This window comes from Nanorana parkeri, unplaced genomic scaffold (genome assembly GCF_000935625.1).
Source record: "Nanorana parkeri isolate BGI_ZX_2015 unplaced genomic scaffold, ASM93562v1 scaffold565, whole genome shotgun sequence".
NCBI classification, from domain to species: Eukaryota; Metazoa; Chordata; class Amphibia; order Anura; family Dicroglossidae; genus Nanorana; species Nanorana parkeri.
This window is the reverse complement of record NW_017306833.1, coordinates 350,038-363,114: the sequence shown is the minus strand read 5'-3', so window position 1 is coordinate 363,114 and position 13,077 is coordinate 350,038. Positions and strand designations below refer to the sequence as shown.

The 13,077-nt window shown below is 45.0% G+C and overlaps 1 protein-coding gene across 1 annotated transcript in view; it reads right to left on the bottom strand.

The window, feature by feature from the left end:
• The window catches only part of ATCAY (ATCAY, caytaxin), a gene marked incomplete at its 5' end in the record, with an annotated part of 36,411 nt that overhangs the window by 11,487 nt on the left and 11,847 nt on the right, over positions 1-13,077 (bottom strand). Inside the window, one exon of the mRNA XM_018562197.1 lies at positions 5,671-5,769. Coding sequence (XP_018417699.1) covers positions 5,671-5,769 — 99 coding nt within the window. The remainder of the gene's footprint in view (positions 1-5,670; positions 5,770-13,077) is intronic.

Genomic DNA, 13,077 nt, shown 5'->3' with positions numbered 1-13,077 from the left:
GACCAGTCAAGGAAATATATGGACGATGATTAGACCATGTATTAAGATCCTTACGAATTGCATTTAACAAAGCCATATAATTAACCATAAATAAATCAGAGATTCTGGGTGTTAATGATATACCAAGATATTGCAATTTATGTTCCTGCCACCTAAAAGGCATCGTGTCCTTCAGGGCATTTACCCTATGCCCCTTGGAGGAAATATTCAAGATCTCCTATTTAGAAAGGTTAATTCTAAAGTTGGATACCTTACCAAATACTTCAAATTCTTGTATCAGTGAGGGTAATGATATTTGTGGTTGTGAGATGAAGAATAAAATATCATCCGCATAAGCTGCCAGCTTATGTTCTGTATTACCCACACTGATACCCCCAATATTCCTATTGAGTCTAATCGTAGTGAGGAAAGGTTCCAACGATATGGCGAACAGCAAAGGGGATAGGGGGCATCCCTGTCGCGTACCATTTTGTAATGTAAATTTTTCCGACACGGTTCCGTTTACCTTAATTTGTGCCGTAGTGTCATTATATAGGGCCATTACCCCCATTATATATTTTGGTCCCAAACCCATTATTTGCAAAGTAGTCCTTGACAAATTTGAATCTGAGGTACCATAATACCATACAGGAAAATATGGGGAGTAAAGGCGTATATGTGTACAGTGCGATAAATGTGTCTCTTGCAAGAAAACAATATCACACTGTAATCGCCTCAGCTCATGTAACAGTTGATGCCTTTTAATTGGTATATTGAGACCCCTGATATTATATGTCAACATATTAATATTGGCCATTAGCATTCAGAGCCGTGCTATGTTTTTTATCTATCACATTAGTGCCGGATATTCCCTCAAACATATATAAAAACAAAACAGAAATAATACAAAAAGGATTTAAAAATAGTAGGTCTCAATTTCTGTGTTCATCAGGCCCTGTTTAAAAATAGAGACTTTTCATTCACCCGACCTTTCTGTTGTGTATTGTTCCCCACTAGCGTCCAATCACTGTTCAGCAGTGGATCCCCGTCCACTATTGCTTCTTGCCAGTCCGTTAATCGGGGGGCAGCGATGGATAGGCTTTCCCAAAAATGTTGAAGTTCTTCCGGGAACTGCTGCTCACATCAGACGGTCTCAGCAGCCATTAGACTCCGGACACGCCCCCCCTCGTCATCCGATCACCTGACCATCTCCTCCCAGTGTTTCAGGAGTTCAATCTTAAACCAAGATGGAGGAGGTTGACGTGTTGGAGTCGACGCCTAAGGTAGATACAGCCTTACAGAGACTGGCCTGTCACATTGTGTTGCCGCTGGATGATTCGGTCTCCTTTCGAGACTTGATGGACAGGAAATTGGAGTCGGATTTAAAGTGAGCCTTTTTGCTGTCGGGTGCAGCTTGCAGGTCAGCAGTGTCCTTGACCTCAGTCTCCCGTGCGATGCAGTCCTGGCTGTCACGATTAGAAGATTCCTGTGATCCGGAGGTGGTGTCAAACCTTTCCAGCCTATTTGGCAATCTCCGGCTTGCGGCGGATTTTGTGGTGGAGGCTGCAGTGGATCAAATTAAGTTGGATGCCCGAGTCATGTTGCATGCGGTCATGGCTAGGAGAGCCTTGTGGCTCAGACAGTGGTCGGCAGATTTAGCTTCTAAACAGAGACTCTGTTCCATTCCTTTTTCTGGAGAGATTCTTTTTGGGAAGACTCTGGAAGAGGCGATTAAGCGGGTGTCTGGTGATAAGTCGGGTCTAATGCCCCAGGACAGGAGACGTCAACGTCAGCCCTACTGTTCAGGAAAATAGGATAGGTTCAAAGAGGCAAAAGCCTACAGGCCGGGAAGATATTTTTTTCAGCCTTTATAGAGATCAGGTCAGAGTTCGTTCTCCAAGTCTGTCTACAAGGGGAAAAGCTCAGGCGGGCCCCAAGCAGGCGGGTAAATCCTTCTGAAATTTTGCCCGGTCGGTCGGTTCCAGTGGGGGCAAGGCTGTTGCTGTTCGAACCGATTTGGGCGAACTACGTCTGCGACAAATGGATTATCGACATCATCAGCAGAGGCTATCAAATAGAATTTTCCAAGAGGCCCCCTTTGTCTCATTGGGTAGAGACCAAGATTCCAGCCTCTCGGGAAAGAATGCTCTGTTTGCAGACCTATATCGATGTATGCTATCCACTTTGATCTGATCTCTGGGGGAGTTGTTCAGATACATATTAAAAATATATAATAATTTAACTATATTTATTTAAATGCATATAGTAAGAGGAAATGTCTATGTTTGATATGCTGTCCAGATGGAAGTTTGTTTGTGTTTTAATATGTAAAAACTTCACATAAAGAATGGAAAAAAAAATTAACATACTAATGTTATGTAATGTTATGTACCACATACATTTTTAATGTACCGATGACCATGTGCCTATCCTTTTTTTTCTCAATAAAATGTCAAAGAATGTCAAAGTAAAGCCAGAACTGATGATCTGCATAATTATTTCATGTCAGTGGCTCACAAACCATTGAAGCCACTGGATCAGCATGACAACCATGCAACTAGCATTGTCATATGTAAACCTCAGGAATGGCTGCCTTTGTATTCTCTCAGTACAGGTTTCTTGTAGCCTTATTAATGTCTCTATACTAGGACTAACAGTGATTAGTTTAGAAATTATGTCAGAGGAGCCTCTAACACCTTAAATCACATGTGTCAAACTCAAGGCCCAGGGGCCAAATCCGGCCCACCAGGCCATTTCCTAGACTTCTACTTTCAGATCTAGGTATTAAGTTATTACTAAAACCAGTGATAATCGAATGCAGGGGCAATTATGATAAAGATTAGATACATTTATATAGTCTTACAGGCTCTTTGAGGGCAACCATAATGTTGATGCAGCCCACTATTACATTGAGTTTGACACCCCTGCCTTAACCACTTTAAGACCAGGTGTTTAAACCGCCTTCCTGGCCAGCCAATTTTTCAGTATTCAGCGCTGCGGTAGTTTGAATTACATTTATTCCGTCATGCAACGCTGTACTGAAATACATTTTATACCATTTTTTTGGGGACAGATAGAGCTTTCTTTTGGTGGTATTTAATCACCACTGTGGGTTTTATTTTTTACTATATTAAGGAAAAATTATTGAAAATTTTGAAAAAAATAAAGTTTCCCCCCCCCATTATATTAGGAAACAATGATTATTACCCATATTTTTGGTAAAATATAAAAGACGGGGTCACGTCGGGTAAATAGACACCAAACATGCCAAGCTTTAAAATTGTGCGCACCAGCGAAATCGCTAAAAGCTACCATACCCAAAATTGGCCATAATGTGTGACGCTTTAAAAGCTTTTACCGCTCATCAGTTTAATGTTATCAGTGATTGATAGCACTAGAATTATTGCTCTCATTCCAACGTTTGCGACGATATGTAAGTGCGGCGTAATGGGCACATTCGTCGTTTTCGCACATATGCGCACCCAACGCCTGTTCGCATGCATGTATGTATGGGGGGGGACTTTGTAAAAAAAAATGTTTTTTTAATTCTTTTTTATGTGTAACTTTAAATTTTGGGGGCGGAACTTTAATTTTTTTTCCACTTAACTTTATTGCTATCCCATAGGGGGCTAAGAAACCCTTATGTGATAGAAAAAGAAGTGACAGGTCCTCTCTATGGAGACATCAGGGGTCTCCAAGACCCCTAATGTCACCTAGGACCCCCCTGAAGAAGCTGATGAAGCAGAGATCTGCTTCATCAGCTTCTCCCCAGAATCTGAAGCTGGAGAGTGACACAAGAATGCGGAAGTGATGTGATATACATCAGTTCTGCATTCTGACAGCGGAGAGGGGACCGGAGGGAGTTCGTGTACGGATCTCCCTCTGATCCCCTGTCAGAGTGGCACTATGCTGGTCCCGGAGCCCGGGACCAGCGTGACAGCGGGATTGGGGGAGTCGCGGAGGGGGGAGCCGCGGAGGGGGCGCACATGCCGTGACCTCATACGAGAGATCCGCCGGCTCTTTAGGCGGCGGATCGCTTGTATGTTAAGAGGCACCGCTGCCTGTTTTTAAAAATCGGACATTTCCCGCTCGCCCACTCAGATCTAGAAAGCTCATGGCCGGCCGTTTTTGTTTACAACGGCCGGCCGGGAAGTGGTTAAACAAACAGTATTTATAAAAATCATCTATTCTTAATATATCTAGGTCATGGACAGGCAACCTCAGCACTCCAGCTGTGGTGAATTTTTAAATCCTATGAGGCATTGCAAGACTCCCAGAAGCAGAGGAGCGCTGAAGTTGCCTGTCCATGACCTAGGGATACCAAGCATGTCTACATACAGTATCTACCACATTGATTTAAGTGGGTATCTGGAATGTACACTGCATACACAGATTGCACAGAAGCGAAGAACATACACATCACAGGAATCATAGTGTCCCTTCTGTTAAGATCTTCTCTTTTACACAAAACATTTTTCTAGACATGGCTTACAATTTGTGATACTATGAATGGCCTTTATATGAGAAGACTATTTGTACTAATAATGGGGAACAAAATGAGAGGAAAATTAATACACAGGGAAAAGCAACTTCTTTGCCTCTGCCCCTTTAGGCATGTGCCTACTGTGAATAATGAAATATGGCCCTACACAGTACAGAACCTACACGGCATATACAGTACAGCACAGAGTACATAGCATATACTGCATAACACTTAGCATACATTGCACAAAACACACACCACACACAGAACACAGCATACACAACTACATAATGCATTGTGTATACAGTACAGGGTGCTCAGAGTACAGAATGCATGTGCACTAAAAAAAATACAGTGCAGTAACATTTATTCTTTCTAAATACAACAGCTGTTAGCACAGATTGCATTATTCATTAAAGTAAACCTGTCATGATTGCATGATGAGCCATACTCATACAGCAATCTTTAATAGGTGTGATAAAATCACTATACTAGGGCCTGTGTGTTACTGACTAAATGGCCATGTTAAAAAATTATTTGGGTAAGCACAATCATCCACAGGGAATGTGTAGCATATATGGAGCCATAACATCTAGCTAATCAAATAGGGCTTTAAGTCTCTTTTGCAGCAACAGATTTAGAAGGTCAATCTTCATGTTTCAGAAGCTTTGCAATGTGCAAGTCACATAACCAATTATATTTGTGGTCAGGCATATATATACCGTATAATAAATATAGCGTGGGCTGAGTTGTGCCAATAAGCTAATATGGCCTGAGGTGTGCCCGTGGCTACGCTGTTAGGTACGCCTAAAAGGGGGCATAGTATGGCATACCAAATAAAAAGGTGATGGAATTTTAAGTTATGAAGAGGGATGGGTAGGTGGGGACAAACGCTTCCCCTACAATGTCAGGCAGGAAAGGGAAGAGGAGTTTAAATAGCCATAATCCCCTCCCACAAATACAGGTTAATAAATTAACCTTCGTACTTGTGGTCGGGCATATATACCGTATAATAGATATAGTGTGGGCTGAGTTGTGCCAATAAGCTAATATGGCCTGAGGTGTGCGCGTGGCCACGCTGTTAGATATGCCTAAAAGGGGGCAAAACTATACAGATAGATTAGTATTTGAGTAATTTGAGTAACATAACTAAGCAATACTATTCCAATTTGGCCCACTTTGCTAGATATAGCATATTATTAACTTACTGAAAGACGCATTCTGGAATATGTACATTTTCCATAGGAATAATTTGCTCTAGTTCTTCCAGGCTATGCACATACTGAATCTTGTTGATAAACTTCACACTGAATAACAGAAAGAAAATACAGAGTATGAGCAATAACAAATCAATGTAACCAGACTTTAAAAAAAGAACACTAATAAGAGTGTGACACAAATGCTTACCATGCTTTCTAAGGGTTATTTTTTCACCATGATTGTTTTAAAATGGTGATTCTCTGTAAAGTTGCCTCTTCTCTTATACATGCATTTCAGTATTGCAGATATAAAAACAGCCTGAAGGGCCAAATTCACATGCACTGTGTTCAGTGGTGTATTTTGGTTTGGGGCTGCCCTAGGCAAGCCAAAACTCGGGCAAAACTCCCCCCCCCCACCACCCACACACACACGCAAACACACTAAATTTGCCCCAGCCCTTCCTGTTTAAGACTTTTTGCGTAACCTGTCAGTCGCTGGATAAAGCACAAATGCTGTATCCAGCTTTAGACATGTTCCGCTATTTGCCAAGGAGGAAAGCTGGGGTCTCAGCAGGGTCTCAGGTGGGTTTTGCAAGATCTATGGTTGGCTCTGCAGGGTCTCAGGTTGGCTGTGCAGGATCTGCAGGATCTGTGGTGGGCTCTACGGTGTCTATGGTGGGCTGTGAAGGATCACTGGTGGGTTCTGCAGGCACCCGGCAGAGCCCACCATAGACCCGGCAGAGCCCACCATAGACGCCGCAGAGCCCACCATAGACCCCGCAGAGCCTACCATAGACCCCGCAGAGCCTTCCATAGACTCCACCACAGATCCTGCAAAGCCCCCGTGAGACCCTGCAGAGCCCAACACAGATCCTGCACAGCACTCTGAGACCCTGGAGAGCCCACCATAGAGCCCACCTGAGACTCTCAGATGGGCTGTGCAGAATCTATGCTGGGCTCTGCAGGGTCCCTTTACCAGCACAATGTGATCCTCTTACCTGCAGCTCCCCAGCCTGCCTCCTGACGACATCTGCTGTCAGCTTGAGCAGCCTACTGCTGGACCACCACCGGACCGACACTTCGGGGACCCGGGCTCCTCCACTGCCTTACAGACACTTTGGGGACCGGCCTGTTCTATCAAAGTTTGTGACTACGTTAGAATGTGTGACCAGTCACGTGGTCACACATTTTTATGCAATCCCGCCCAGTTTTACAGCGGCGGAATGTGCAACTGGTCACACATTTCAACGTAATCCCATTCATTTTATCTGTGGTGGAATGTGTGACTGTCAATAGCATTCCAACGTTCCAAGGCAGATCGGTTGTCTTGCACATATGATCTGCGATGCCAATCTGCTCTGTAACAGCTGAGAAATCATTGGAATGCTTGACCTATTGACGGTCACACATTCCACCGCCGAAAAACTGGGCGGGACTACATTAAAATGTGTCACCACGTGATCGGTCACACATTCCAACCTAGTCACAAACTTTGATAGAACACGCCCTTCTCTGACGCCCATCTGGCGCTTAGGGAACCCGGCTTCTTCTGCCAAGTCGTCGTCCCCGTCCTCCTAAGCTGCCCAACCTAAGCTGCAGGGACCCCGCCTCCTCACTGCCTCCTCTTCCCCGCCTCCTCCTTGACAGACCACCCCCCACAAATCTTCGCTCGCACAGCCACAGATCCCTCCATACTGCACAGGTATAGATCCTGTTATGAGTGTTATGTTTAGTTTATATGCAACTCTATGAATCATCTCTGTGGTATTTGTTTCCTGTGGTCACCCGCAGTGGTAGACATTCACAACCACCCAAAAGACTTAACCTGTAAATATATGTTATCACAAGGATTCATCCACATGTCACAGTGATCATGTATTAAGAGGGAGATGTTATGAGTGTTATGTTTAGTTTATATGCAACTCTATGATTCATCTCTGTGGCACTTGTTTCCTGTGATGCGTTTCCTGTTCCTGTTCTGTGGGTTCTCTTCTAAGAACATGACTTCTGTACACTAACGGCTTATACTGTCATTATTAGCACATAAAACAGATCCCTCCATCCTGCACAGCCATCATGGCCCCGACCGGCGATTAGGGGAACCGACTTCCTTTGCCCCCCTCCTTGCCTCCTCCTCCCAAGTCGCCCGATCAAAGCTGCGGGGACCTGGACCCACCTCCTCCTCACTGTCCCCTCGCCACCGCCTTCTCCTCACTTCCCCATTGCCGCCGCCTCCTGCTCACATCCCCTTGCTGCCTCCTCCTGGCCGCCTCTTCCTCGCCTCCTGGTCTCCGCCTCCTCTGTTACTTCATGAGGCAGCCGAGGCTGCCGGATTTTGTGCAGCCCGACTCGCCTCACTGTTTTGGGGTCGGCATTTTCCCCTTGTTTGTCATGTGGATGATACGGGAAACCGCACAATCGGGGTGCCATTAGAAAATAATGGCACTCACAGCACGATCGTTGGTGATGGGCGACTCCGTGACCGTGCTGCAATCCGCACAGTATCGTACAAGATTGCTGCGCGGACACAGATCGCCCAGGTGTGAACCTGGCCTGATAGCTGTTACACTGTTATGTATACAGTAGCAAAACACAATGTGCAACAGAGGGGACAGCACAAGGTGTAAACGATATGAGGTAAGTTATTTTAAGGAATACAAAAGTTGAAAAAAAATTTAATAAAAAGGGGAAAAAAGGGAATTAAAGCTAAATTAGTGTAAACCAGGGATATTAAGCTGGTCTTCAGCTTAGAAACCAACATTTCCTTAACTTAGAGATTTCAATGTGGCAATGAACCCTCCCATCCACACATTAGATAAGAAATCCTCTTTACCATACTAGACGTTGAGGATTTTGAACTGAGTCTCTGCGACACATAGCGGACTTTACATCCAGACGTTAGGGATTTTACATTTTATTCTCACTTACATTCCAAGTAGGGATGGGCTCAATGTTCGAGTCGAGCGTGAGTTCGACTCGAACATTGGCAGTTTGTGTGTTCGGCGAACACACAAACTGTCAGGGTGTTCGGCAGCCTGTTCGACCGCCGAGCATCCCGCAAAGCAATGTGCACCGCACAGTGCCTTGTGAGCCCTGATGGACTAAAGCCTTGCACCTGACCACAGGTTAGGTGCAGGACTGTGCCCAATCAGGGCCCAGTACTCTGTAAAGGTGCCCATACACCTACCGATTATCGTACTATAATCACGGGTGATCATCGGCAGGTGTATGGGCAGCGTGCGACCGCATCCACAGTAGATGCGGTTGCACGACTTTCATCTTCCTAGCACGCTGGAAAACCCACCGAAAATCGTACGATTTTCGCCGGGTTGCTAGCATGCTCGGAAGACGAAAGCTGCACAGGCCGGTGTGCGCAAGCGCACACTGCCCGCTCAGCATTGCGATCATCTGCAAGCCCTCCCCTCAGCGGGAAGGGCTTGCGATGATCACAAGTACGATCTGCCTGTCGAAGATGAGCAGGTCGTACGAAATTTTAATGACCTTACAACCATCGCACAACGAAAGTCGTGCGATGGTTGTAAGGTGTATGGCCGCCTCCTCCTCCCAAGTCGCCCGATCAAAGCTGCGCGGACCTGGACCCGCCTCCTCCTCACTGTCCCCTCGCCACCGCCTTCTCCTCACTTCCCCATTGCCGCCGCCTCCTGCTCACATCCCCTTGCTGCCTCCTCCTGGCCGCCTCTTCCTCGCCTCCTGGTCTCCGCCTCCTCTGTTACTTCATGAGGCAGCCGAGGCTGCCGGATTTTGTGCAGCCCGACTCGCCTCACTGTTTTGGGTTCGGCATTTTCCACTTGTTTGTCATGTGGCTGATACAGGAAACCGCACAATCGGGGTGCCATTAGAAAATAATGGCACTCACAGCACGATCGTTGGTGATGGGCGACTCCGTGACCGTGCTGCAATCCGCACAGTATCGTACAAGATTGCTGCGCGGACACAGATCGCCCAGGTGTGAACCTGGCCTGATAGCTGTTACACTGTTTATGTATACAGTAGCAAAACACACTGTCGCAATCGCAAATAGCTGCCATAGCCAAAATTGGTCATAAGCGACGTTTACATTTTTTTTTTTACTGTTCATCAGTTTAGTATTATCAGTGATTGATGACCCTAAAATTATTGCTCTCACTGCGACATTCGCGGCGATATGTAACATGTACGGTGTAATTGGAGCAATCGTCGTGTTTGCGTGTAGGCGCACCTAACTTTTTTTTGTGCATCTATGTTGTGGTTTTTTTTTAGTGTGTGTGTAAATTTTATTTATTTTGTGACCAATTTTTATAATTTACTTTTTTTTTTTTTTTACACTTAACTTAACCCTATGTGATAACAAATTACAGTGACAGGTCCCCTTTATGGAGACATCAGGGGTCTATAAAGACCCCTAATGTCACCTAGGGACCCCCAGGGAAGCTGATGAAGCACACATCTGCTTCATCAGCTTCTCTCTGGTTACTATACCGGAGAATTACAGAGGGATGCGAAGTGATGTAATATACATCACTTCCTGCATTCAGAGACCGGGGAGGAGAGCGGAGGGACATCGTGTACTGATCTCCCTCGGTTCTCAGTGCACAGAGTCACATCGCCCGGGATGGACGCCCGGGATCGCGGGACGGCAGCGACGGCGAGGAGAGGTAAGGGGGAGGGGGACCCGGACTTGCATCATACAAGCGATCAGGCATCTGTAGAGACACCAGACCACTTGTATGTAAACGGCCATCGCTGGCCGTTTAAAATCCTGGCGGTTTCCCGCGCGGGCACGAAGGGCGTCTAAAGATGCCCACCCGCATCCAGGAGATTCCCGTCCGGCCGTCTTTCAACGTTCGGCGGACAGGAGGTGGTTAAAGCTATGAGTTCACCCAATAAAAGGAGGAATTGTTATTCTGATACCTTTAGCATGCCAGTGTGATTCCTCAGTGTGCATGCACACTAAACGGGCTAAACTTTCCTTTCTTTGATACAACAACCTGTCGAAGACAAGATAAAATGGGAGAAGGAGCTGGACATGGTGATTTTGGACGAGACTGGAAGGGGTATGTCTGGGGGCACACAAATGCTTACATGTTGGTATCGGCCCCTTGTACACCTTCATAAAATTGATTCCAATTTATCCAAGGTCTGTTGGAGATGTAGATCTGAACTGGGCTCCTTGACACACATTTTTTGGTCCTGTGTTTTGCTCCAACCCTTTTGGAGACTCATACAGGACCTGATTCGCCAAATCTCAATGTAGTGCAATTTATCTTTGCAGTTTATTTGCTACATCCCAGATAGCAAGCAATTGAGCTGCAAGTTTGAAAATGACTTGCTAAACTATTGCAGACTTGCCAAGCTTCACAATTTTGTTGCACAATTACAGCAAGTCTGCATTGCAAGTCTCCAGACCAGCGAGCTTGCAGAGCTCTTGCTAAGACCTGCAGGACTCTTGCTGTAGACTTGCCAAGCAAATTTGCTACAAATTCAAAAAGTGTCAACTAGAACTTGTGATGCAAGTGTTCTGCAATTCTAAAACTTGCAGGAATATGTGCAGCAAGTTAACAAAAATTACAATTTCACCCTGCCACAAGTTTGTAGCAAGTTATCCTTGCTATCTGGGATGTAATGAACGAATACCACCTCATTAAGGATAGTGAGGTGGAAACAAGAGGGTAAACTTCAACCAATATTAGTAGTAAATAACCCAATGGCTTACTTTATTGATGTAGAAAAAGTTATTTAGATATGTAGAAAAAGTACAAAGACGGCACCATCGTGACGGATAATCCCTGATAAAAATTCGGCAACTTTGTCAAACAATACAATCATTAAAAAACACTGGAACAACACCATATTTTGACCCCTCTATTATTTCACTCATAGCCACTGCTTATAATAATATTATCAAGCTCCACCAATAATGTCCATTCCGTTGGTATATTGTAGGTGCATATGCAGAGATTAGAGCAATTTATAGCTAGTTAGTAAAAAGACACTAAACTGGTTTTCTCCTTACAGATATCGCCAAAGAGGCTGCTTTCTTTTACTGCACAGTTATAGCTGTTTTGTATGTCAAGTTCTGTGTAGAAACAAGGTTTCATTTAAAAAAAACATCAACAGATTCCAGCACTTAAAGAGTTTGTGAGGAGAACAGTGTATCAAAGTAACTAGATCATCCAGGACACAGCCGTATTCAGTATATAAATTGATACAAACGGGAGAGAGTGATCTTACTGTTTTCCGCAGACACACACATCACATTCCGTACTCAGCAGCTTGTTTTAGACACCCCTCAGCGATATGCTTATTCAGGGTATAGCCGCTCCTTATCACTGCACGGTGGCGCTGTATCCGGTGATGCACTCCCAAATAATCTCCTGTCTCACCGACCGGCTTTTTCTAGGTATATGTAGGAGCTTGCACCTACTGTCTCCAATTTGAAGGCACAATTCAGTAGTCCATGTAGATTTCTCGCTGGTTAGATCATAAGCAGAGGCAATCTATGTTTGCATGGGTCGTGGTGTCGGGTCAGTTCCCCATACCCGTTAACGCATTTCGCCCCGCCTCCTCCAGGGCTTCGTCAGAACATTCACCACGACCCATGCGAACATAGAACATCAGTGTTCTTGAGATGGTTGGCAAATTAGTTGGCCGTTACAGGCTAGAATGTGGCATTTCCCAGCACATGCAAAATTTTATTTACAGTAGGTCTTAGGTCAGGTAATGCCCTACTCCTCCAAACCACCAACTCCAGGTAAAAGACTCCTGGACCACACATCGACTTAGATAATTATGCAGTATGATCTTATGATTAGACAACCCACCCAGAAGATACATACTGCATCTTAATTGTCTGATTCTAACAGGGAGTACCTGAACCTGATCTTTCTTTTGGGCTGGAAATGTTTTGCAAATTTTGGGCAGTAAAAAGTTACAGTGCCATACTTGATATATAACGATTCATGTACTTTACAATGGTCAATGAGCTGAGGCATATGTTTACCTAACAGCTCTTGGAATCCAAGTACTAGGGGGTTATTTCACTAAGCTGCCAAAGGCAGCCGAGTGATTAACCGAGCCGAAGTGAAGTGAGCCAAACGCAGAAAAATTCACTTTAGCCATGCACAGCTGAAACGTAGTTAAAATCAGCCGTACATGGCCGGCTTTGGCTGCCTTCGGTCAGCCAAACATGCTCTGCATGTTTGGCTGAGCCAAAGTGAAGAAGCCGTTCGACTTAGCTGATCCAACATCCAGCCAAGGTCCAGCCGAACCACCTGCAGTTCACTCGCTGCCATTCCCCCTATTCTCATTCGGCTGGGTATCCTGCTCGCTACCTCCGAGGTAGCGAGCAGAATTTAAAAAAAAAAAAAGAATAAGAAAGAAAAAAAAAAATTGAAAAAGTTACACCTTTAATAAAGG